This window comes from Desmodus rotundus, chromosome 3 (genome assembly GCF_022682495.2).
Source record: "Desmodus rotundus isolate HL8 chromosome 3, HLdesRot8A.1, whole genome shotgun sequence".
Classification (NCBI taxonomy): Eukaryota; Metazoa; Chordata; class Mammalia; order Chiroptera; family Phyllostomidae; genus Desmodus; species Desmodus rotundus.
The window spans coordinates 101,680,348-101,707,783 of NC_071389.1; the positions used below are offsets into that span (position 1 = coordinate 101,680,348).

Consider the following 27,436-nt stretch of genomic DNA (forward strand, 5'->3'; position numbering starts at 1 on the left):
AGACCTTAATATTTTGGAGGGACACTCAGGTTGTTTGCAGTTCTCTACCCAGAAACCACATCACCATGAGCATACTTTTAATTTTTTAAATAATATATTTTAAAATTAATTTTAGAGAGCAAGAGGTGGATTTGTTGCTCCACTTATTTATGCATTCATTGGTTGATTCTTGTCCAGTATGTGCCTTGACCAGAGGGAGAGAGCAAACCTACAACCTTGGCATACCAGGTCATCTCTAATACACGACACTCTAACCAACAGAGCTACCCAGCCAGGACCTGGGGTACATTTAGTCAACTGTTTCATTGCTGGGCATGACTGCAGGGCCAGGGGGTAAGTGCTGTTTAAGACCAGTTGTCCAGTACAGGATTTGAACTAATTGCAAGAGGGATTTATGGGTAGTTGCCCTAGAGGGGAGGTGAAACACAGGAGCAGGTAAAAGGGAAGAAGGTCTTCAGAGGACTGAATCAGACATGTGCTGTTTCTGCCTTCTGAGAGCTTCAGTGTGCTAGGTAAACTGAGGTATGAAGAGGCTGAACTTTCAGGTATGTGCTCACTTGTTTGTTCTTTGCCCGTGAGCCTGATTTGGCAGCTCAGATGTGCCTGGCACAGTGCGCGCGGACGTGAGTATGACTCATTTCTGGCTCAGAGAACTCAAAGGACGGGAGGCAGGATAGTGAAAAAAGAGCATGGGCGGGGAGACCAACAGAATTTGGGCCTTGGTTTTAGTGTTAAATATGTTTGGTGCTCATTGATGATGGTGTCACACTTCAACATTTATGAAAGTAGGGAGAATAATGGAACATTTTTTCACGTTTGTTTCAATGATTTTCAACACAAATGCTATATTACACGCGGAGCTGAGCTCATTCGGTCCCCAAAGGCAGCTACTGGCCTAGGTCAGTTTTCTCATCCCCATTTACATTTTATACTTTTACTGTAGAAGCATACTACAACCGGGTTATAATATTGTTTTACAAGTTTTTAAAAAATCTACACTATGATTTTGTAACTTGCTTTTTTCATTCAACGTTATGTTTTTAAGATTTGACAGGCGAGGCCGTAACTAATTTACTGCTGAGTTGCATTGCATTGTATCATTATACTGCCACTATCCTGTTTATTATCCTGTGGATGGACGTGTAGATTGTATCCAGTTCCCTTTATGGACAAGTGCAGCCAGCATTCTTCCGCGTGTTCTCTTTTGATTGTGAGGGCTTCTCTTGAATGTAAACCTGGAAGGGGAATTTCAGGGTTGTAGAGACCGAGCACCTTCAATGTGACCAGATATTGTCAAAGTATTCCCTGTATGTTTAGACTATTTTACACTCCTTTCCTCTGTGTACCCTTGCCAACATGTAGTGGCATCAGACATTTTAAATATTTTTCAATTTAATGAGTGAAATGGTCCCTTGTTTTAAAAAACGCACTACTCTGACTACTAATGATGTTGGACTTCTATGAACTGTTTGGATTTTGGATTATTACTTTACTGCTGGCTTTATGAATTTGGGAAATGATTACTCATTCTGAGTCTGTCTCCTGATTTTGATAAAACATGTTTACTTACATTTTAGAGTTATTATGAGAACTAGAGACCCTGGGCACAGTTCCTGGCTCTATTTCTGTTTCAGTGTCAAGTGATTCTACCCACAATACCCAGAAGGCTGCCCCCTGCACTACTGAGAAGATTCCACCCCCCGACCCCAGATGCTCTGACCTGGAGCAGTGGGACCAATAAGGGAGGTAGAGGTCCCCTTGAAGCTGAGAAGACCCTCCTGAGAACCCAGCAGGAACCCCTGGAGTGCACCTGCCTGCGGATGTGTGCTGCAGAGGAAAGACATTAGTATCTCCATAGAGCAGTCAGAGTGAGCCTTTTATTTTTTAAAAGATTTTATTTATTTATTTTTAGAGAGAAGGGAAAGGAGGGAGAAAGAGAGGTAGAGAAACATCAATGTGTGGTTGCTTCTTGCATGCACCCCACTGCCCAGCCTGTAACCCAGGCATGTGCCCTGACTGGAAATTGAACCGGCGACCCTTTGGTTCACAGGCCCATGCTCAATCCACTGAGCCACACCAGCCAGGGCCAGAGTGATCCTTTTAAAACAGATCTAGTGGCTTCCTGTCTCACTTGGTAAAAACCAAAGGACTCATCATGGTCTGTGTTATGAGTTTGCACACTGGTTTGTCACCCATTTAAATCTTGAAATCAACTTAAAGGGTGATGAGTGTCATTTCCACACCACGAAGTAGAGTAGGGAAGAAGAGTGTGACATGTAGCTCATATTGAGTCAGTGGCTCAGTTATGTGCCTCTGTGCTGAGTTTTCATGTAAAATGTGTTGTCTCCTTTGGTCACTGTGAGGGGTTCCACCACCCCTGCCTGCCTGCTCTGTTCAGCCACATGAACTCTTTGCTGGTCCTTGAACACACTTGTACCTGTTCAGGGCCTTTGCAGTCTCTGTGCCTACTTCCTGCCAAAACCTTCAGGGATCACTCTGCACTTCCTTCAGATCTCTGCTCATATATTCCTGTAATAGAAAGGCTTTCACCATCGTTTGCAAAATAGAAACCCAGTTACCCCAACACCCTTATTTGACCTTTTTCTCCATGGCACTTGTCACCATCTTAACATCCTACATATTTACTTTTTATTTATTCTTAGTCCTCTTGAAATATGTGCTCCTCAGTTTTGTTCACACCTGTCTCCCCAGGGCCTGACACAATAGTAGATGTATTTCTTTGTGTTATCACAACCAGTTGGGACAGACAATATATAAACCAGTAAGTATAACACAGTCACATCAGCTTGACAATGGCATGTGCCAGGTGGCTGGTACAAGAAGACAGAGAAATCCATTGTTGGGGGTGGGGCATCAGGAGGGGCTTCCTGGTGAAAAGAAGGCTGGGGCTGACTCTACAGGAGTGCAGGCATTTGTCATGCAGGTGCTAGGAGTGGACTGACATTGCAGCATAGGAAGCTAAGTGTGAGCTAGGGTCCTAGGATGTTAAGCCAGATGACAGATTTCCATGTGAATTTTAGAGTGGCGAGCCATACAGTGTGGCCCATGGTGGGTTAAAGCTGGGGGGCCCACAGAGGCCACAAAAGGCAATTATGTAGGTGGGCCCTGGGGATAGGGGGCTGCAATCAAAGTCAGAAAGGCCAGGATGAGAGAAGATGCCCTTGAACTCAGGCATTACGTGTATATGTGATGCACTTTTGCTAAGATTATATTTTCTGAGTATAGAAATAGTACAGACGGATTACAGAAGATTTGGAAAATGTGAGAAAAGTGTGAAAGAATAAAAATTCACATCAGATTCTACCACACAGAGATGATAGTAGTGTTAACATCTCAGGTTGTTCCTTCACTGCATATCATTAATAACGATAATTTTTCTCAAATCCTGAAGTTTTGTGAGATGGTTAGGTTGGGAGCACTCGGAGGCACTGACAGTTGCTGGTGACAAGCATAGAGAATGCTGGCAATGGAGCCACAGGGTCTTGGTTCTCTTTGCAAGTTCAACCTTTCCCCCAAGTAGCGAATTACATTGATTTGGGGCCCCTTACTTCTCAACCCATAATCAGTCTTTCTTCATCTGACCATCTCTCTCACGCACCCATACACACATTCTGTCCCCTCTGAAAGCCTGGCCTGCACCCCATCCCCTGCACAGGAAAGCTTCCTGGTCCTGCTGAGTTCTGTGGAGGGTCTTCACATGCCTGACTCACTCCTAAGAAATGACATCAATGACTTTCTCCTCCTAGGAAAAATTGAGGCAGAGAGAGGTGAGTTTGTCATCTGAACTTGGTAAAAGCTATTCTTGCCCAATTGGACAGAGCAAGAATTTAAATATGTCATTTTATTTAATAGTAAATATATTAAAATAAAACATGCAGACAGTATTTTTTTTTTTTTAATGTAAGAAAATTTATATCACTATTGGCAGTGTGTGTCCTGAGATTTCACTCTGAGCAACATAGAGTTAAAAAGAAAATTCCGACTGGTCTTCGCAGCCAAGTCTTAAACAGAACAATCGAATGTTAAAGCACTGTTGAAAAATACAAACTGTTAACCAAGATTCTGAGCTTTTTGTGATGAGAATTAAAGTTAGTAATTCTCCAGTAAGTATCCACTTCAAACTTATAGTGTCACTTTTTCTGAAAAATACATAAAAATGTAACTTTTCCATGTTTCATACGTAAAACATTATACATTTTAATAAAGTACATTGTTTAACAAATACATTATGTCTTACAAGTGTATAGGTTAAAAGTAGCAGATTCCTGTCTTCTTAGAAGGACCTGTGACTTTCTAGATCTTCCCGTTTGGACTTGATATCATTTTAAAGTAAGCTCTGTGTGATCTGCATTCAGTGTCACTTCACCTTGATGCGATGCGCCCACTGTCCCCAACAGAGTGAGACAGGCAGCAGGAAGGGCTATAGAACACAGAAAAACAAAACAGCCCCTCAGTTAAAAAGCAAAGGTGAGCCCTGGCTGGTGTGACTCGGTGGATTGAGCACCAGCCTATGAACCAAAAGGATGCCAGTTCAATTCCCAGTCAGGGCACATGCCTGGGTTTCAGTTAGGGTCCCCAGTTAGAGGCGTGCATGAGGCAACCGATTGATGTTTCTTTCCCTTTCTTTGTCCTTCCCTTCCTCTCTCTCTAAAAATAGATAAATTAAATCTTAAAAAGAAAACCAAAAAACGAAGGCTGAAGCTTGGGGTCCAGGATAGAGCTTGTCAGGGTGAGGTGGCTCTGTGTGGTTTGGGGGTGGGGTCTTCACAGCAGAGTTTCCAAGCAGCATTGGCCTGGAAGGGAGGGGAGCCATTCGTCCCCCATTCCACTGACTGTTTCAGGAGCCAGGCTGGGCTTGTAGCCCAGCAGGACAAGTCTTTTCTTCCCGAGTCCTGTTCAAGCTGCCCATATGTTTCAGCATTGATGACTCTAGTTTGCCTTTTGGCCACCCCTTCTGCTCAGTCACAGCATAGGCCCATCCCTCCTACATTCAGTCTCTTCCAAGCTGATGATCCAGGTGCAGACAGTCTTCATAGAGCTGACCTGTACCCTCGACGGGGATGCACACAGCGGGAGTCAGCCGTCACACGCACACCTGGCGTCATGGCTCTGCTGCTCACCAGTTACAGATTTCCCTGCCTCGCTCCCAGGCTGTTGGCCTGTCACCTCTCTTGCTATGGATTTTCTTCCTCAAGCGTCATGGACTGAGACAGAAGCTGAATTCTTTCCTTTCTGAAGACCTTTTTCCTCTGAAGGTAGAATCCCCAGCAGGAGTGTGAATTAAAGTTCTAAATCCATTTCTTTCTTTATTCTACTCCTGACCACTGAGCAACACTCCTCCAGGCACCACAGACAAGGACAGGTGGCCTTCTGTATGGTCTTTAGTATCTTATCTCCATCCCTGTCAGAGACAGCATTGAAAGTTCAGAACTGACTTTGCAGACAGGCCTCGAGCTTGACAAGCCCCTCCTTCTGGACACCTGTCCTGACCTCTGAACCTACCTTGAAAAAAAGCAAAAGCCACATTTAAGCCTGGGGTCAGTGTATTCCAGACCAGCCTCAGCCCTGCCTAGCTGGGAGCAACAAAGGCTCCCCTTAGGCTTCTTAGCGTCTCTCTAGTTTAGACCATACTCTTGTCAAGGTCAGCTGTGTTCTAAGTTTGCTTTGTCTACAGTTTTTTCCTGTCTGCCAGGAAGTTTGATGAGCTGCCTTCTGAATTCTGCCCACCTCCAGCCCCACCGTCTACCTTGAGTCCTTTAGCTTAGTGGTCCCCAACCTTTTTGGCACCAGGGACCAGTTTCCTGGAAAACAATTTTTCCGTGGAGTAGGGAGACAGATGGACAGGAGGCGGATCTCAGGTGGTAATACAAGCAAGGAGCCTCGCCCACTGGGCTGCTGTTCCCTTCCTGCTGTGCAGCAGGTTTCTAACAGGCCATGGACCAGCAGTGTCCTGGGCGTGGTGGTTGGGGACCCCTGCTTTAGCTCATTCTTCGAAAGTGCATCTCTCTAAACACAGTGTTAGGTTTTCTTTTGTTTTTAAAACATGGACCTCTACCCATTTGTGACATCAAATTCTCAGGATGATGCTTACCAGAATTTTCCCCAGAATTCTATCTTCTGTGGGACCAATATCATTCCTCCCTGGTGTTTGCCAAAAGCTGCTCACTTCCCCAAGCACCAGGAACATGGGGACTTGTCTCTCTGGAAGCAATACTCCAGGTTTCCTGGAGATAGTTTTAGAGACCTTGTGAAAGTGAGGCTCATGGTAACTCCCTGTGCTTTTGTGTGCTTAGTTTTTGGTGAATTATACAAGGCAGATTTTAGGCTATCTGTTGTCCTCCTTAAAAACAGAAGGAATGTCCTGGTGGAAGAGGTGTTCTGGAAGGTCTAAAGTAAATAAATTCTGCCTCGGGAAGCGCTTGCACAATCTCTGTAGGTCAGGATGCGGTTGGACAGTCTCCTGGTGCCGTGGGAGCTGCTTTCCTGAACCCAAGCAGCAAGCTGACTATACACATGTGCAACTTCATGCCTGTACACATGTGGTTGTGACCCAGGTGTTCTCCTTCAAAAGACATGGCACTGAACAGCATGTTAAAGATTGATTCTTCCATCCTTTCCTGGGGTATTTTTTTAGGTTATGTTCTATTTCCCTATTGATTTTCATGATTTCTCAAAGAGATTGGACCTAAGTCAATCTCTTGGGGACCCAATCTCTATGGGGACCCAGTCGCCATACCCAAAAGTATAGTCCTCGTTTAAGAACAAAAACATTTAAAGATACAATAATAATTTGTGTAGTCAAACATTAACCGAACCAAATTTCAAGTGAGGGCCTACCAGGTTCAAGACCATGTAAAAAGGCAGTGCTTAATGCTGAGCACACAGACAAATTATGATAAATAAATGCAAACTGAGTATTTTATTTCCAGGGTTATAATAGAGAAACTAGAATAACCTACTGGAATATACTGGAATAAAAACATGTTTGTTTAGGTTCTCAAACTTCATTAACCACACCAGCCATCACCATTGGGATAATGTCCCTATTTTCTGATCAAATACTCTTTGTTGGCATTTTGTTTTTAACTTAGAAAACTTTCTGATCTTAACAGAAATTCAGTTTATTTGGGCAAAGGTTTAGTAGACCAAACTGTTCAAAATTTAAGATAAATAGGTAGGCTCACTTTTCAGATTATACACAGCAGAAAAAGAAACAGAGTTGGTTATTAGTTATCTATTCTTGTGTAACACACCCTCCCAGAATTTTTAGTGGCTGAAAAATGATTTACTAATGATCCTCTGGGTCAGCTGGCCTCCACTGGGTAGTTCTACTCCATGTATTGTCTGGTGGGTTCTGTGTAGCTCATTCCACCAGAGTGCAACTGGGTTTAGAAGTCCACGACAGCATAACTCACGTGTCAGAAGTACTGGAAATCCAAGGCTTTCTGGGCCCCTCTTTCCAGCAACTCAGGGATCCCAGAATGACAGTGGAAGCAGCCAGGCCTCTTGAAGTCTGGGCTCAGAAGGGACACAGTGTTGCTTCTGCTCATATTCCATTGGAGCAAGTCCCAGGCCAACCAAGACTCAGGGGAGAAGAGACAAATATTGCATCCCAATGGAATCTGCACATGGGAACAGAGTTGTTATTCATTGTTGGACACAATTAGGGACATAGGAATAGAAACGTAGGATCCAGGACCCCGAAACTGTGTGTGTGTGTGTGTAAACTAATAAGGAATTTGTATATTGTTTTGGCATAGAATCTGTCATACCTCTGTTCACCTATCCCAATAGTGATAAAAGTAAAATCTCTAGTATTTTGTCAAATATCTCTCAAAATCATGAAATTTTAGAGTAGATAAGAAATTTAGGATTACCTTGTGAAATCATGCCCTGCATTTTGAACTCAACTATAATGTGGAGATTTTTTGTTTTCTGCCCACAATTATGTAACGAGGTAATATAGCTAGTTTTATCAATTTGGGAGCTTGACACATGTCAGTATTTTAAGTATCATATCTTTTCACAAAAGACGTTGCATATTTCAACATAAAACAAAATTAAGTCAATTTTTATTTCTTGTGTTTTAATCAAACCTTGTTCAGAAATATAGTTAATTTGTACATGGTTACAATGCTAAGAGACATAACATTTTCTATATAAGCATTTTTTTGTTTACACTATTGAAAAGCACATGTTTTGGTTACGTGTCAAGAACAGTAGTAGATGCTCAGGAAATGTTTGTCAGGTAAAAGGACCATGGCCATAAAAGTAATTCTATGGCTGCACTGAGTGTATTCTAGGGAACACATTCATTATAATTACCATGGTGATCATTGGGTGTTTAAGCTGTACCCAATTCCCACCCGTCCCTTTATTTGAGGTGCTAATTTATTATGCCTAATTCTGAAAAGATCTTTATACAAATTGTCTTTCAAATACAATTATCTTAAATTAGTCTGAGAATAAATTTCAAGAAGTAAAATTATTAAAATCAGGGTACAAATTTAATACTTTTGATACTTAGTAACATTCACCTGAAAGGAGTTTTAGGATTTATATTGGCATCAAAAATATGCAACTGTGAATAGTTTCACCACCCCGTTTATCTTTAAATTATTTATTTTCTTTTTTTGCTAACAATAGTTATAAAATGCTGTTTCATTAGTGTTTCTTTTTTTTTTTAAAATCAATTAATTATTTATTTATTTTTAGAGAGAGGGGAAGGGAGGGAGAAAGAGAGGGAGAGACACATCAATGTGTGGTTGCCTCTTGAGTGCCCCCCACTGGGGACCTGGCCTACAACTTAGGCAAGTGCCCTGACTGGGAAGAGCCTTTGGTTTGCAGGCCAGCGCTCAATCCACTGAGTCACACCAGTCAGGGCCACTACTGTTTCTTTGATCATTGACAAGGTTGAAAAATTTTCATGTTTGTTTAATTTGAGGCCAAATTTCTTCTTAATTTCCTACCTATAAATTACTTAAATTTTTTGCACACAAGTGCTGACTAGGTCACCATACCTCAGTCCACTCGCTGTGCGGTCCTTTCGGGACTGAGTGCTGTGGTTTCACCCAGCCGTCCTTCCTGAGGCACCAGCAGGGGTGGCAGCCATTGTGGCTGCACATCACTGCAGTGGTGACACACTTCCTTCTCGTGTACACATACCTGCAATTCGAAGCTGATTTCTTTTTTCTTCACTGTACTTTTCCACCATTGTTTGAGCACATACAAAATGAGAAGCCTTAAGAAGCCCATGTAGACCTCTGCAATTCTCCTTGGGAAATACATAGAATGCAGAGAGTGGTGGGGGCTGGGCCTTTCTGGCTGGCCAGGGGTTTCTGCACATTCCACCCAAGGCCCATGTTTCTGATTAAGGCTTGACAGTTGGCGTAGGGTGCACTGACACAGTGTCCCTGTTTGCAAAAGAACTGGAAATATTCCATGTAGGCAATGAAATGCAACAGCACATGGGCTTTGCTTTATTCCTCACCCGGACGCCCTCCTCTCAGGACTCTAACTTGCGTGTAAGCACCTTTGGAAGTCCCATGCTCACTAGTTCTTTAGGCTCCTTCTCTGTCCGCGAGAAATCTAGTTTTGGATAAGATTTATTTTTAAGGTGAAGAAGAGGAATATCACCCAATTTAAAAACTGCCTGTGCTGTCTACCTTTTCCTTGGTAAACTGAGGATGTGCCTGTTTATTTTAGAGTGTGGTGTCTGAGGCCCTCAGAAGCTGCCGAAGCTGTTACTCCCAGAACAACAGTGTTCAGATGGGCGCTGGGTCTCAGTCTCTTTGGTGAGCCATTGCTGGATACTCTTCTCCTTCACTTGAAGTTGGAACTTGAATTGCTGGTGTGTGTGAGAAAGAGACAGACAGGCAGACACACAGGAGGCCCACATAGATCTAACAAGGCCAGAGTTGTTCATTTCTCATTTCTTGGCCAAAATTCTTAATTGAATTACAGTGTGGAGACATAACTTTGCTAACATTTGGAAAATGCATTCCTACCAGGAAGGAGGTGGGAGAGGATCTCCAGAGGAAATTCGTTTCTTTGTACATCATAACTTTGATTTTAAATTGCTGTCAGTCCTGTGTTGATGCCGGAAAACAGCTGAGCTATGTGGAGTGTGTGAATCCAACTTCTGTCTTCCTGTTTATGAGACATAAGTTGTAGGAGCATGATGGGGGTGTGCCACTGCTCTGCCCCTTTGAGGATGGCAGGTAGGAGGGTGAAGGCAGGTAGGTGCACACCTGGCCAGACCACAGCCTTTACCTGAGACTAAGGCAGAGCAGGTGGGACAGACCACACTGCATAAGGGTCCTTTAGGAGCCAGGAAACAGCAAAGCTGACCATCAGTCCTCTTCTGCTGCCTGGCAGGTTTCCTGCTCTGAAGGTTGCAGGCTAGTGGGGCAGGTCTTTCAGGGCCCTTTGGGGCCTGTGACAGCTGGAGAGCTGGTCAAGGTTACTATGGAGGAGGCTCGCTGAGGGGCAGAATTGGGGCACTGTTGGGCACCCCAATTAAAGAAATTAAGTGTGTTGGTACTGGACCACACTCCCTGACCTGCGCCAGGAGGGGCAGCTGGCCTTGATGAGGCCTTCTCCCACCAGGTGGCAGGCCCAGCACCTGGATACCACGTGGGGATGCTCAAGGCAGTGACTACACCCCCTCACTCTATGCCCCTCCTCTAAGCGGGTTTTAAGTCACTTCTCTCAGTAACACTCCAACCTGCTGGCTCAGAGTGAGGACGGGAGTCACAGAGCCCTAGTGTCCCTCAGCCACCCACAGGAAGCAGGCTGTGCTGTTAGATGGGGCTCAGTGACAGCTCACTGGGGCCGTAAGCAGTCATGGCAGCTGAGGAGGGAATGAGAGGCAGGGCTGCATGTTCCTGTGGCTTTGACAGCATGGTGTCGTTGTGTCTCTGGACAGTTCTTATGGAAGCTACAGTTCTTACTGGCTCAATGAAGGGCAGTGACAGGCAGGAAGACCCTCTGACTCTGGTTACTGGAAGTTGTTAACTGATAAATTAGCTGGCTCATTTATGAGGTGGGATTTTATGACCTGAAACATCCCCGTGAACATGAGTCATTTTTTGTGGTCTCCTTGTGTTGATTTTTCTTGGTTAAGTTCCTAGATTTGTAGCACAATAAACATACAAGTCTTGTAGTTGGGGTGCCCAGTAAACAGAGAGAGATTGAAATATGTACATACTTAACTTTGTCATCCCTGAACATGTGGCAGGTTCTGGAGCCATGACCATGCCTGTCAGCTCACTGTGAAGAAGATGGGCTGGTGGCCATGTTGCTCACAAAGTAGGTGCACAGTTCCTGCTGATTAAAAGGCTGCGTTGAGGGTCATCTTCTAATAGCACACATTAAATGAACAGTGAAAGCTCCGGGGTGACCCTAATCAGAGGTGGTCTCGTACCAGGTCCTTCTCCAAGCTGTGGAGACTCCTTCACAGACTTGACCTCATTACATAACAGAACTTCAAGGTAGGGAGGCTGAGTCTCACATCCCACCTGCAGGCAAGGAGACGCTGAAGTGTCCACTTTCTGAACTCTGCTCGCTCTCAGCAACTTCCATATTCTAAACACACGTGCTTTCCGTCGATCGGAAAGTGCTTTTAAAACACAGCTCTGTCTTTATACCATCTCCCAGTCTGTCTTGTAAGTCATCACATCATGTTCCTCCTCCCTGGAGTCACCTCTCCTGGACCTCAATCTCAGGACGTCTTTCCTGGCCCCTCTCTGCCTCCGTCATCTTGCGGTGTTGCACCCCTGAGAACAGAGACACCGGTTATAGCCAAGTACAACTTACATGTTTTGTTCTACCGCTCAGCTAGGATATGGCCAGGAAGAGCAAACTTGATTTTAATATGGTATAATCAAATGAATATCAAGCAGTTAAGTTGTTTAGTCACTGTGGTAGGTGGATGAATGCAGCCATGAATGACAGGGAATTTCAGGCCCCACCAACTTCTCCCAGTCCTCAAGGAGGAAATAGCCTGAAAAAGGTACTGGCGCTTGATGCCCATCACTGGGCAGAGGGAGTGGACCTGGTAGGTGCCGAGTTAGCCTTAAGAAGTGCATAGTTAGGAAGGAGAGAGCATCTGGGACAATGGCTCTGTCTCCTGAGTGGCAATTTGCAAACACAGCCACTCTTTTCCTGCAGCAAAACCTGAGCCTCCCTCTCATCATTCTGGAATCTCTCTACATCTTCACCTCTCCCTTCTCCTAGTCTGAGTTACAGGAGTGATGTCCCACCCTTGTGCCCTCAGACCCCTTCTCATCTCTTGTCATCACCTCCTCTCTTCCAAATTTTCATTTTCTTTCTCCAAGTTTCCCCACCCATAACCTTCAAAACAGCCCCCCTGCCTCCAGTAGGCTGTCCTCTGTGGTCATCCCCCACCCTCCCCATCTCTTCTTATGGCTCACAGTTCTGCAGAACTGACCATAGGGTACCTGGGCCACACCCCTCAGTGCCCCATCCCTCCTGTCTCCCATCTGCTCCTGCATGCTGGATCTCCCCCACCTTAGTTTCTCTCCGCCCCAAATTGATCTCACTGACCAATGTCCCTCTGGGAACGCTTCTGCAACTGCCTTCAAATAGGGACAAAATTCTGTGGCCAGTTGCCCCAGATGGTGGTCCCTCTTTGCTGCCTCCTCAAGCCTCCAACCTATCTTCTCTGTAAGCTCCTGCTCTGACTGTTCCACCTGCCAAGAGTCCCTTTTCTCTACTGGGCTCCCCATCCATCCAAATTGTCTGTCTTGAAGAGCCATCTCTTCCATGAGCAGTCTCTGGTGCCCACTCCCTTGGTGGGATGAGTCTGACTCCTCAGACCCTCATCCATTCTACCTGCATCTCCCCATGGTGTCCACCAGTGTCTGTCTTGTAGTATCCCATGGGAATTCTAAGGGGCCTGTCCTGTGCTGCCCATGAGTCCATAGGCTCCTTTAACCTGTTCTTTCCTTCTCCCACTGGACCATGGCCCTAAGCACAAGTCCCCAACTGCCGTACGCAGCACATGGCATTGCAAACAGCAGGCATTCAGGAAGTTTTTTTATAGATGACTTTTGGCAACTCTCCCATCCCCTTGGGGCAGATCATCTGGTCTGGACCTCAGCATTGCGTATGCCCATGTCCCAGAGTCAGCCTGGGGATGAGCCGGGTTACAAGCGAGATTCCTTGACCTCACCATTCTTCACAGTATACTGTCGTAGTTTTAGGTTTATACCCAGTCTCAAAAGTTTTCTAAGGAGAAACAATTTAGGATTCCCTGTATGTTCTTGATACACGCTAAGTAGTCTTCTATGGTTTAGTATAGGTTAGACTCTTATCATCAGGCACCTGAGGACATCTAATCAACCGTGCCCATTCTGAGACTCATCTGCAGCACCTCCAACATTACAGGCAGGAGAGTGTCACAACAGTCAGGAGCAGGGTAGTAATGCAAGTCCCTGGTGGCTTTGAGATGACACATGTGCTTCCTACAGGAGATGGCCGGCCGGGCACTGAAGCAGACAGGCAGCAGGAGCATTGAAGCTGCCCTGGACTACATCAGCAAGATGGGCTACCTGGACCCGAGGAAGGAGCAGATCGTGCGTGTCATCAAGCAGACCTCCCCAGGTGAGCGGAGGCCTGCAGCCTGCTAGTAAAGATGGTTTGTGATTTAAAAACACAAATAAGGTCCATTGTGACCATGGTCAGCAAATTGCCTCTGGGCACATTGCTACATGCCTGCACTGGGTGAGCCAAGACTGTCCTCCTCTGAAATTTGGGCCCCGGAGGGCATGCAGCAGTAGTAGATCATGCAACCTGCCTGGGTACCCGCCATCGGAAATAACCTGTGGTACTTCCTGTAGTGGGAGCGACTCGTTTTGTTTTATGAAAGAGTGCAAAATGCACTGGATATTAAAATTAGAATGGGAATAAAAACATTCTTTTTACTTTCTCTTAGGCCTGTGGAGGCATCTTTCAAAAGGGAGGCTTATTTCATTGATTCTAAAATACCATTTCTCCCACTTGAGAGCTGCTGCTCAGTGGCTTAGGGTGATGGTACTGGGGAGGCCTAGATCCGGGAGCAAATACTCAGCTTCCCTGGCTCTCTGTGGAGAGTCCTCTTCTGGGATGGAGCAGATGGGAAGTTTTCTGGGGCCTGAGCTCCCCCAAGTGTGGTAGGGACTCATAATACTTAGCAAAGCAGTTTCCCCTGCTTTGTGGAAGGCCTGGGATAAACCAACTTCATTGCTGAGTTAGAACTGTACAGACTTTGAAAGCTGAATCTCTGCTGTTAAGAGGACACAAACTCATGTTTTCTTCTTGACAGAAGGGGTTTCATTACACAGTGCTGGTTGGCCATCCATGTCAAGGTGCTTAGCTGTTTTGGTCCTGTCACAGGGCACAGCTTTCAGGGGACCACAGGGCAATGTTCTGTGTGATGCTCTTCCACATTAGCCTTTGGTTTTTGTTCAGTGGTGCAGGAAACAGCCATGTTTGGCTGTGACTTCTGCCTGATGTGGTGACTGTAGAGGGTCTTGGCTTTGTCAGGGACTCCTGTGATGGCTCTCTGTGGGCAGGGCAGAACTTCTGACTCAGAGGCAGCCCAGATGGGCCCCAACAGAGTTCAGCCTTGCCCAGGGACCTTCAGTCCTGGAAGAGCCTGAAAGTGCCAGAACCTGCTGGACAGACCCCTCTAATGTCACTTTGGTTCTTTCTTTCCTCTGCAGGAAAGGGCTTGGCGCCCACCTCAGTGCCACAAAGGCCAAGCTTTGAAGGAGCAGAAGATCCTTTTCCCCCCTACCAACCAATGAGTGGGGCCTATGAGGGCAGTGGAGCACTGGAGGAGGTGCCCCGGCAGTACATGGACTATCTCTTTGCTGGCGCCAATCCCCACAGCGCACCTGGTGGCTCCCAGCACCAGCCCAAGGGCTATTCTGCAAGTATGGAGGCTGCCGGGATAAACTTCCCTGTGGCCGGACCCGGAGGCCAAGGCCTCCCCCTGCAGGGCCCACACTACAGGCCACACTTGCTGGTGCCCGGGGAGCCCCTGAGCTATAGTGTCCAGCGAAGCCCATCCTTCCAGAACAAGGTGCCACCAGATGCTGTGGGGTATGCCAGTCTGGCTGCCAAGGGCCCAGCTGGGCAGCCGGGGGCTGGCCACACCTTTCAAGCGGTGGGGGCCACAGCAGGTCTATACGTGCTGCACCCACACCACAAACAGGCCCCCCAGGTGCACTTGATGGTACCCCCACAGAGCCTCCTGGCCCCCTCCAGGAATAGCCTCAATGTGGACCTGTTTGAGGCTGGCAGTGCCCCTGTCCAACCATGGCCGGTGCCCACACTGGCCCGGCGCAACTCTCTGCAGAAGCAGGTGGCGTTACGGCCCGAGGGCACTGTCCCCAGCAGGAGCAGCTCCTTTAACAGCCACCAGCAGCCTGTGGCCATGGCTTCCCCCAACACCATCACGGCAGTGACAGCAGCTCACATCCTGCACCCAGTGAAGAGTGTGCGCGTACTCCGGCCTGAGCCACAGACAGCTGTGGGGCCTTCCCATCCGGCCTGGGTGCCCTCACCCACCCCAGCACCCGATGGGCCTGACACTACTGATGAGCAACCCCCACCCTTGGTGGGTGCCAGCCCCTACCCGCGGGATGTAGATGTGAGGTGCCCGCCCCCGCCTTACCCCAAGCACCTGCTGCTGCGGGGTGTAGCTGAGCAGGTGGACATGGATGTGGACTGCCTGTGTGCAGGGCTGGAGCAGAGGCTTCGGGGAAACCCCTCTGAGCCCCCCGACAGAGGCCACAAAGGCACCAAGGTGGATCGAGCTGGGAAGGATAAGAAACTGATCCAGACATCTCCTGTTCCGGTTCGCAAACATAGCCGTGACGAGGAGAAAAGAGAGTCTCGAATCAAGAGCTACTCACCCTATGCGTTCAAGTTCTTCATGGAGCAGCATGTGGAAAATGTCATCAAGACCTACCAGCAGAAGGTCAACCGCAGGCTGCAGCTGGAGCAGGAGATGGCCAGAGTAATCTCTTCTTTCACTCTTCCTAAGCCATTAATAGGAATCGCAGTAGGATCCCTTTTCTTTCTGTTTTATGCACTTTTGGTACCAACTAGTCATCTCCCCGGCACTGGTCTGGTTATGAGGGGAGGACCCGGAGAAATTACAGGTGTGTGTGTCAGCCACCCTTCTTCCTTTCGAGGACTGCAGGGATCAGCTATGGCTGCACACCATGTGCCAACAGGAAAATTAGCAAATGGATTTTTATGTGTTTTTGTTCCTTGGCAAAGTTCATTAAATTTCACTGATAAAACACTTTGGGAAGAGTAGAAACAAAGTTTGATGTTTTATGAATTGAAATTATGGGGTTCATTTATCCTTTTGTTAATTATTCCTTCATTAAAGTAATACTTTAAAGGGAACTTAATTGATAAGCTGCTAGAGAAGGTAACTAATGAATTTAAATTAAATGTTATAGTAAATTTAAATCACACAAACCAATAATTTCAAATTCTAAAAATAAAATTTGTGGTCTTACTTTCTGCTCTCTCATTTTCATCAACTTTTCCATTTTCTCATTTCCCCCTGAGCTATTAAAATATTAGATTGCTCTTAGAGTTTCAGGAATTTTGTGGTCCCCTTTCCACAGATTTTTGTTAATAGATGTATCCTTTTGTTTTTAAGGGCCTAACATCACCTAGAGAGAGAACTATTTTGTCTTCCCTTTGGAATCTGGATTTGTGTCATATATGGATATAAAGAACAAAACTGATTTGTTTTTTTGTTTGGAGTGTATTGGACCCATTCTCCTATCTTCTCATTCCTGTAGATCAAGTCAGGCTCCTCTCAGTTCTAGGGCATTTCCCACCAGCCATTTCCTCTTGGGGTTCCTCTGATGTGACCCTTATTTTCCTTCTGTGCAGGCCGGACTCTGTGAGGCTGAGCAGGAGCAGATGAGGAAGATCCTCTACCAGAAGGAGTCTAATTACAACAGGCTGAAGAGGGCCAAGATGGACAAGTCCATGTTTGTGAAAATCAAAACCCTGGGGATAGGTGCCTTTGGGGAAGTATGCCTGGCGTGTAAGGTTGATACTCATGCCCTATACGCCATGAAGACCCTAAGGAAGAAGGACGTCCTAAACCGGAATCAGGTGGCCCATGTCAAGGCTGAGAGGGACATCCTGGCTGAGGCAGACAATGAGTGGGTGGTCAAACTCTACTACTCATTCCAAGACAAAGACAGCTTGTACTTTGTGATGGACTACATCCCTGGGGGCGACATGATGAGCCTGCTCATCCGGATGGAGGTCTTCCCCGAGCACCTGGCTCGCTTCTACATTGCAGAGCTGACTCTGGCCATCGAGAGTGTCCACAAGATGGGCTTTATCCACCGAGACATCAAGCCAGACAACATTTTGATAGATCTTGATGGCCACATCAAACTGACAGATTTTGGCCTCTGCACTGGATTCAGATGGACTCACAACTCCAAGTACTACCAGAAAGGTACTCTCTTAGGTACACCACAACTGCTTCATGCATCTGGACACTTAGCCATCTAAAGCAGGGGTCCCCAACCCCCGGGCCACAGACTGATACCAGTCCGTGGCCTGTTAGGAACTGGGCCACGAGCAAAGCTCACCTGAGCTCTGCCTCCTGTCTACTCCACCTCCCCGTCTGCCACGAAACTGGTCCATCGTGCCAAAAAGGTTGGGGACTGCTGATCTAAATGCAACTGTTTCCCACCCTAGTGGCTCCTATTCGTTGTGAAATTGTCTGTCACTCCACTATTTTATAATTTGGTGTGACATCATTTTCTCCCAAAATAAGTAGTATGGTATGTGTGAGTGGATTTTTTTACTATGGCATTTTTGGGACGATAGGTGTCATGGGGCCTTTGTGAAGAACCATCACTCTGCCCTATTAAAACGAACCTTAAAAAGTGAGCCTCACAACTTCCTGAGGAGTCTTCATGCAGCTGACCTGAGTCTGCCTGCACTATCTATAGTGTCTTTAGGTGTCTGTAAGCGTAGGTATGGATATAGGGATGATTGTAGTTTAACTCCAGTTCCTGTGGTTCTGTTGTTTGGAAAAATCAGAAACAGCTGGGAATTATTTATGGCTTGGATTCTTTTTTCTTTTTTTAAATTAAAAAAAATTATTGATCTTAAAGAGAGAAAAGAGATTGATTTTATGTTCCACTAGTTTGTGCATTCATTGGTTGAGTCTTGTATATGCCCTGACTAGTGATCGAACCCTCAACCTTGACATATTGGGTCAACACTGTAACCAACTGAGCTTCCCAGCCAGGAAGTATTTATTTTGATACCATACCTCAGGGTTCTGGGCTTTTTCTTTTAACTTAAAACTAATCCTAAATCATTTAACTTAGTCCTATTTTCTGGCATTTAAGTCATTTTTTAAATTCACATTTTGAAAATCCTCGTATGCTTTTCTTTGCTCATCTTAAAGCACACCTTGTTGAGATTGGCCTGAGAAGGGTGCAAAGTGATGTTCCCTCAGTTACCTGAGCCTCAGCGCAGCCTACAGCTGCTGTCACGGCACCACGGTTGTTTCTGTCATGGTGCAGTTCACCTCACGTGGAGTCTCACACCCAGGACCTCAGGCTGCCCTGCTGAGTAGCTGGGCAGGGTTCTTTTTCTTAGTGCGTAAGGAGCTGAATTGAATTACTCTTCAGTTTGAAGCTATGGGTTTGTCAAAAAGTGAAAACTTAATTTCTTTTGTATTCTCTTATTCCTGGGTGAAAAAGGGAACCACATCAGACAGGACAGCATGGAGCCTGGCGACTTCTGGGATGATGTGTCTAATTGTCATTGTGGAGACAGGCTGAAGACCTTGGAGCAGAGAGCCAGGAAGCAGCATCAGAGGTGTCTGGCGCATTCCCTGGTTGGGACCCCAAATTACATTGCACCAGAAGTGCTCCTCCGAAAAGGTGGGTGCCTCAGGCGCTCACCTTAGCCATTCTACACTCCTGCCCAGGTAGAGGCCATCTTGACTCCTGACCTGTGGAGCCAGAGGACCTCTGAGAGTTTCTCCAGCCCCAGCTTTCTGAGACCCTAAATATTCCCCTGTAACTGTGTACCCATGGAAGCACGTGTCACTTCCATTTTGGAACCACCGTTGCTCCCAGGGTGACAGAAGACATGTACATTTAGGTCAGTCTTTGCTTGCTCCTCCTTTGACTGGGAAGTGAGAGATAGGGTAGAGGTGTGGGCTTTCTAGCTGGCACCCAAGGGAACCACTCCATGTGGCAGAAACAACTCCAGGGGGCACAGAGACATTATTCAGTCTGCCTAAGACATTTCCCGACTCTAACTCTCTTTCTAAAAACTTAAATCATTTTATCTTTTCAATTACATTTTAAGTTCAATATTAGTTTGTATTAGTTTAAGGTGTACAGCAGAGTGGTTAGTCATAATTTACGTAGTGATCCACCCCCTCCCCCCAATACTTCCAGTACCCGCCTGGCACCATACATAAGTATTACAATGTTATTGACTGTATTTCCTGTGCTATACTTTACACCCCTGTGACTGTTTTTACCTATCAGTTTGCACTTCTTAATCCCTTTAATTTTTTCACCCAGTCTTCTAACCTCCCCTCCCCTTTGGCAACCGTCAATCTGTTTTCTGTATCTGTGAGTCTGTTTCTGTTTTACCTTGTTTATGTTGTTCCTTAGACTCCACATACAAGTGAAATCCTAAGTTACTTGTCTTTCTCTGACTAACTTATTTTACTTAGTGTAGTGCCTTCCAGGTCCATCCATGCTGTTGCAAATGGTAAGATTTCATTCTTTTTATGGCCAAGTAATAGTCCATTGTATATATGCACCACAGCTTGTTGCTCACATTCTGAGTTGAGCTGTACCATCTCCAGCTGGTTACTGAGTATGACAGAATACAAACACTCTTTTTCCTCCAGTTTTCCCTTCTACTTCAACAGCGCCTTGAAGGTCAGATTTGGGGACAATAGTGTGCATAAAACTACAAGTGCTCAGTAAAATTGGTCCTGGATAGATGTTATGTTCCATCAAAATGACATCTGACTGAACACCAATGGAATCTTCCAGTAATCAGTCGCATGGCCCATGGCAACAACTGGTTTGTTGACCGTGTGTAATAAATCCAGGATCGGTGGCCTGTCTTTTCACATGTGTTGTTTCAAATCTTTGCAATCAGGGAGACTTGGTTCAAGTCTGTGTTTTCTTTGTTAGCTGTGGTAATCCAAGGCAAATTAATTAACCACTCAGAGCCACAGTTATAAGAATAACCTTGCTGCCCAGTCGCAGTCTCAAAGTAGGAGGAAGTGGTGCTGGGCTGTGAGACAAAACACCCCTCTTCCCATCCTACCCTTCTTCAACATCCACCATGCACACAGTCCGGGAACCAGAGGTGGTGTTACTCTGCAGCCCTTAGTGCTAGATGGGCAGGAGGGACTGGGATTGAGGGCACCAAAGAGCCTGGAGAAACTCGACTGGGAATACTGCCAGCTGGGACCTAAGGTCCCAGTTGACACTTAGCACTTAGCATATCAAGACTGGAGCATGGTTTGGAATGAGACATAAGGCTCTGGAGGAAAAGTGGGAGAGAATCAGAGAAAAAAATGCACCTGCTTTGCAGCCTCCTTGGGACTGGCTCTGACTGAATGCAGGACTTCCTGCCTTAGCTCTGTCTTGGGAGCACTGTGAGGAAGAACCTGGCTAGTTAGTGCCTCACACAGGGATTGTGTCTTCAGTGACAGTTGTTCCCTTTGCCAGAGTGCTCCCTTTCCTCCTCCCCCTCCTCATGTTCTTCTACTACCTCTGACCCTCCCAGGAAGCCCTTGGCCAGGAAGCCCTTGTGACTGCACACACCTGTTCACAGGTCTTAACATTTCCTGTTTGTGGTTACTGCTATTGTAATTTGTGTCTGTGTGATCTTTAAGAATTTAAAATTCTGGTTAGTATTGTTAGTAACAACAACAGTAATACTTTAAAATTAAGGTTTTTTCTTATTACAAAAGCATCCTGTGTTTATCATAGACCAGTGACTGAAAATAAGAAAAAGGACAAGTGACATCCTCCCCCCACATAAACACTGTTACCACCCTAGCTCATGCCCTTTCCAGCCTTTATTCTGAGCCACACATGCAAGGAGATGTGTTTTGTGTAGGGTTTTCTTTTATATAACGTGTGTTGCTCCACCATGTTTCCCCATGTAGCAAAGTACTGTATTTTTTGGATGATAAGACGCACTTTCCTCCCTAAATTTGGGAGGAAAATGGGGGGGGGTGTGTCTTATAGTCCGAATGTAGCTTACATTTACGTTCGTGAAATATTATGTTATTTATGATATTAAATATTTTACCACTTTTTTTTGCTTTAAAATTGTTTTTCCTATTTCCCTCTAAAATCTAGGTGCGTCTTATGGTCCGAAAAATAGGGTAATACTTAATTTTTTTTTTCATACAGTTCTTCTCTGAAAAGAGTACGTGCCCATGCTGGACTTGAATGTAGCCTTGTCTTTCAGGGTACACTCAGCTCTGTGACTGGTGGAGCGTTGGAGTGATTCTCTTTGAGATGCTGGTGGGGCAGCCACCCTTTCTGGCCCCCACTCCCACAGAGACCCAGCTGAAGGTAATGAAGGGGGAGATGCATCCATTTGCTGCAAACACATAATTTTCTGACCTTTTATTCTGAGTGATGTGGGAATCTCAGTTGTATAAAATAGGATTTAAAATTTTTTATTTTATTTTACTTTTTTAAAGATTTTTATTTATTTATTTTTAGAGAGGGGAAGGGAGGGAGAAAGAGAGGGAGAGAAACATTAGTGTGTGGTTGCCTCTTGTGTGCCCCCTACTGGGGACCTGGCCTGCACCCCAGGCATGTGCCCTGATTGGGAATCAAACTGGTGACCCTTAGATTCACAGGCCATTCCTCAATCCACTGAGCCACACTAGCTAAGGTGAACATTTTTGTTTTAATAAGTAAAACCCTAGAGTTAGACCTGAGTTTTAAAATACAGAATATTGGATGTGTGAAATTTTACTTAAACCATTGGTCACCTGCCATCTGGGTGTTTCTAGGTAAGAGAGAGAAGCAAGCAGTAAGGCATGGTCAGAGCTAGTCTCTACTGCCACTGTGCAAAAACAACAGAAAACTTTATAAACTATCCCTACAGAAATCAGTTTGTTTATTTGGATGTTTTATCATTACTGTTTTCAAATTATCAGTATGAGGTTATGCTTGTGTGCATATTTCTAATATTCATTTGATGTAATTAAATAATTAGTTTTAGAATGATGGCCATTTACTCTCTGACGTAAATGATTTGATTACTTAAGGAGAATTGAATTGAATGGAGATCTGATGAAATCTTTGCCACTTCTCAGAACAGTGCACTTACCCACTGACATGTGTTTACTAGCAATTCTAGGAAGATTTCATATGCCCTGGAGTTTATGGTAGACCCTAAATTAATAGTCCCTTAATTAGAAGAACCCTAAATTAAGGCTTAGTTCCATGCCAGTAACGATAAAATTGGAAGCTGGTATTACCTGTAGCCTCATTGAATAGCTAAACCACCATGTGATTTGCCTGCATGATAATAACGCAGTTTCTACTGTAAATAAAATTTACCATTTTAACCATTTGTAAGTGTGCAATTTAGTGGCAATAAGTACATTCACAATGTTGTGCAACTGCCACCACTATTTCCAGACATTTTCATTTTTCCAAACAGAACTGTACCTGTTTAACAATAACCCTGCATCCCCCTCCCCCGTCCCGTTACCTCTCTTCTACTTGACTGCTCTGGGTACCTCAGATGAATAGCATTGCATAGTACTTCCCCGTTTGTGACTGGTTTATTTCACTGAGAATGCCTTCAAGGGTCATCCATGTCGTTGCATGTGGAAGAATTTCCTTCCTTTTTAAGCCTGAATAATATTCCATTGTACGTATAGACTACATTTTATTTATCCATCATCCAGCAGTGAACGCTTGGTTGGTTTCTACCTTATTTGATTATTGTGAATAGTGCTGATATGAACATTCATGTGCAACAATTTATGTGCGTCTTGCTTTCAATTGTTTTGGCTATATACCCAGAAGTGGAATTGCTGAGTCCCATGGTAGTTCTGTTTAACTTATTCACACTGTTTTCCACACTGGCTGCCCCATTTTTACATTCCTACCAACAGTGCATGAGGGTTCCATTTCCACCACATTCTCACCAACACTTCTTTTCCTTTTTTTTTTATGGTAGCCATCCAAATGATGGCTTCATTTCATCCTAATAAGATGATACCTCACTGTGGTTTTGATTTTCATTTCCCTAATGATGAGTGATGTTTGTGTGCTTACTGGACATTCATATGTCTTTGGAGAAATGTCTGTTCCAGTCCTTTGCCCTTTTTTAGTCAGGTTGTTTTTTGTTGTTGAGATGTAGAAAGCCTTTATATATTTTGCATATTAACTCCTTATCAGATACCTGTTGCAAATACAGTCTTCCATTCTGTGAACAAATATAGTCCTCTTCATTCTGTTAACAGTGTCCTTTGATGAACAGAGGTTTTAAATTTTGATTAAGTCAAATTTATATGTTTTTCTTTTGTTGTCTGTGCTTTTGGTATCATATCCAAGAAATCATTGCCAAATCCAATGTCATGAAGATTTTCCCGTTTTCTGCTAGGAATTCGATAAGTTTTAGCTCTGCTAAAACTACTCAGGTTCAAACCAACCCTCCCATCCACACACCTACCTTCCTCCGTGCCTCACCAGATGCTCAGTTCCCCATGCAGTAGCCAGTTATGTTGGCCTGATTCAAAGTGTGAGCAGTAAAGTCAATTAGCTTTTCTTCTCACTGTAAACACATTTCTATGAGAAATGTATTTACTGAGCGTTTAGATGGCTGGTGTGTGCAATTGAGCATTAGGGATAGGAGGCCAAGGCCATAGGGTAGGTCAGCTTTATTCTTCTCTATGAGGTTGCTTTTTTAAATTACAAAACCCCAGCTGACAATCTCTCAGCCACAGTAAGTATTTAATGAGAATCATGATGGGTCAACAAAAGTCTGTTGCCTTAGCTAAAGAAATGACTCAGAGAGGGTCAGTCTCTTCATTTTTGTGGAAAGCACAAAATTCTTTTGCTAAACAGTCTCTCTGATAGAAGAAAATTGGTCTTTCTGGGTCTGCATTGGGCTTCAGCATCCTGGCCTCAGGCTAGAACCTGCTATGGCTGCCCAGATCCACACTGCGTCTTCTGAGTCTACCCTGACTTTTCTCCAGTCAGGAGACTAAAATTATTTAAAAGTCACGTCATCACATATTGTCCCAGAACTGCCCATATAGGCCTTGAGATGTTGGGAGAAACTAAACCTTTGGTTCTATTATCTCTTGAGGTGATAAACTGGGAGAACACGCTCCACATTCCAGCCCAGGTCAAGCTGAGCCCTGAGGCCCGGGACCTCATCACTAAACTGTGCTGTGCTGCTGACCACCGGCTGGGGAGGAACGGGGCTGATGACCTGAAGGCCCACCCATTCTTCGTCACCATTGATTTCTCTAGTGACATTCGGAAGCAGCCGGCCCCCTACGTTCCCAAGATCAGCCACCCGATGGACACCTCAAATTTTGACCCAGTAGATGAAGAAAACCCTTGGCATGATGCTAGTGAAGACAGCACCAAGGCCTGGGACACGCTCACCTCCCCAAATAACAAGCACCCTGAACACGCATTTTATGAATTTACCTTCCGAAGGTTCTTTGATGACAATGGCTACCCCTTCAGATGCCCAAAGCCTTCAGGAGCAGAGATGTCGCAGGCTGAGAACTCTGATTTGGAAAATTCCAATCAGGTGGATCAGACTGAAGGTTGCCAACCAGTGTACGTGTAGACAGACTTGGCACTGACACCAGCTTCCTCAGGCCTGGGTACTGGTGGCTGGTTCCTTAAAAGGCCTGATGGAAAGTTCAGGGCAACATTGTTTTCAGTTAGTTCATTGATTACTTCACTTGAAACTCTAGTCTTCACCAAAAAACCCAAACAAACAAAAATGCTTTTTAAAAAAGGTCTCCAGTCTAGCATATCTTCGCTTCTAGATGATGTTTGATAAGGGGGATGGTTGTAAACATGGCTTTGAATCGGCTTTTGAGGACCTTCACTGCATTGAACGAATTTTTAAAAAATTTAGTACAGTTTAGAAAAAGCACTTATTTTGTTTATAGTCATTTTTATTACTAAACTATAGGGATTAACTCTGACAAATCATGCTGCTGTTATTTTATACATTTGTATTTTATCACAGCACTTACTCACATTTAGGAAAATAAATTAAACTGAAGAACGTGATAAGAAATCTCTGTGCAATAACAAAAAAAGATAACACTGTTTTGATGTTACTGATACCATTTTATTCACACAGTGGTTTTGTTTTATATTTTTTCCCACATTTAAAAATTGTGATATGTTAAAAGCTGCTTTTTTTTAATTGCTTTTTGCATATTATAGGATAATAGGCAGTTTGTGAGCAAGGTGACTCCGTGGGTGTGACTTCTGATGTCTGGTGTGCAGAGTGCTGCATGGGCTGGGCTTTCTATTATGAGTGACTGTGTCTTGCCCTTCACAGCAGGTTCTGTGAAGATGTTTTTATACAGTATCTATAAACGAGATGTTGTAGACAGTGTGTGATGACATGTTGTGTGGGTGACTTCACTGTGATTGTATCCCTTATGTTTTGTTAAAGAAATACAAGTATGTAACTGAGAAGTGATTTTCTGTGTGTGTCTTGGGTATGGTTGGATTCTTTGGGGGCTAAAATTAAGCATTTGTCATACTAAACTTGTGTACCTCTACAGGGATTAAGTTAGCTATGCCAAAAAGTTTGAAGTTAATCATGGAACTCTGTCTCACCAGTCAATCCACTCTCTCGTTCTTGGCATAGCTGATGTGTGGGATCCAATAGCTGCCACCAGACGGCCCCCACCAAGAGGTCTGCCCGACACCATTCCTTCCGCTGCTGAGACAGCTGCAGTCTTACCATGTTGAAATTTAGCAATCTTGGCATTCTTTCACTTTTCTTTGTTCTGGTGTGCTTTGAAATATCAATCTTAACTTGGTTTTAAAAGTACATTTTCCTCATCTTTGTAAAACAGCAAGGGTTATTCAAAGTGACATTGGAATACAAATAAAAATGAAGCCATACCTATTTTCTTAGATGTGTAGATATATATATAACTACATAGATAAACATATAAAATATTCCTTATTTCAAATTAGTATGATTCCTATTTAAAGTGATTTATATTTCAGTGAAAAGTTCAGTTCTCTTGCTTAATTTTAAGAATCCAATGCATTATATTTTCATTATATTATTCCACATATTTTTCCTTGACATTTTTAGCATAATGTATTCATTATTTAGTATATATCTAGGCAACAACACTTACAAGTTTATCATGTCTAAACTCTAAAAAAAAAATTCCTGTGTACCGGTTTACATTTTGTACGAATGGCGAATCCCAACATCTGCTGTGCTTGTACCGTGACTGTCAGTATTTCTGCGACTTTACAGTAATGCTGTGTTGTTATTTACAGCGCTCTGACACACTTTTAAGTGGTAGGTTCTTTCTCAGGAACTCAATTTAACTATTATTTATTGATATATCATTGCCTTTGAAAAGCTTCTATTGGCACAAAATATTATTAAAATTTTGAATACAAACCCCTTGGTGTCATGTTTTATTGGAATTTTAAGTTCTTTTATCAGTGTGTCATATGAGAGTTAAAATTAGTTTTTTGTCTATCCTTAGAAAAGTGAAACTTTATGTATACACAAGAAAATATACTTTTTGCCTCTTTTATACAAGTGGGAGAATTATGCATATTTTCCTTCATCTGTTTTATTGACAATCTATAGCAGCACATAAATTTTTCACCCTTTATTATTACTGTGTAATAATTTATCATGAGGGTCTGTTATAATTAGACCAGTCCTATACCAATGGACATTTCAATTGTTTCTGGTCTTTTTCTATTATGAACCATGTTGGAATAAGTAACCCCTTATAGCCATCATTTTGTGCAAGGAAATATGTAGGATAGATTCCTAGAGATGGAATTGCTGGGTCAAAAGTTAAGTGTATGTGTGGTTTGTATTGCAAAGTAGCCCTGCACAATGGAGGAGGAACCCCTCTAGGCTATCTCCTCCACACCCCCTGGGTAGCCGAGAATGCACGTCCTTGACCTATCTTTATGGACCATTTCTCAGGTTCGAGTTTGCAATGAGCACCTTCCACTAGCTCGTTTTGACAATACACTGGTGCTCAAACTGCTTCATGTGCTGTGAGTGACAAAGTCCTTTGTCTCTGATCCAGGTGTCTCCTGTCTTAATCCAGGATCCATGAAAGAATAAA

The 27,436-nt window shown here is 44.3% G+C and overlaps 1 protein-coding gene across 3 annotated transcripts in view; it reads left to right on the forward strand.

Annotated features, from left to right (window-relative positions):
- Positions 1 to 27,436, forward strand: part of LATS2 (large tumor suppressor kinase 2) — a 78,175-nt gene that overhangs the window by 44,043 nt on the left and 6,696 nt on the right. For 2 of the 3 annotated variants that reach the window (XM_053920670.1, XM_053920669.1), the window contains 6 exons: positions 13,515 to 13,647; positions 14,748 to 16,048; positions 16,948 to 17,530; positions 18,795 to 18,977; positions 21,553 to 21,659; positions 24,424 to 26,937. In XM_053920670.1, the coding sequence (XP_053776645.1) occupies positions 13,515 to 13,647; positions 14,748 to 16,048; positions 16,948 to 17,530; positions 18,795 to 18,977; positions 21,553 to 21,659; positions 24,424 to 24,918 (2,802 nt within the window). In that variant the 3' untranslated portion in view covers positions 24,919 to 26,937. Of the gene's footprint in view, positions 1 to 13,514; positions 13,648 to 14,747; positions 16,049 to 16,947; positions 17,531 to 18,794; positions 18,978 to 21,552; positions 21,660 to 24,423; positions 26,938 to 27,436 lie in introns of those variants that run through there. The other variant, XM_053920671.1, reaches the window with a different exon arrangement.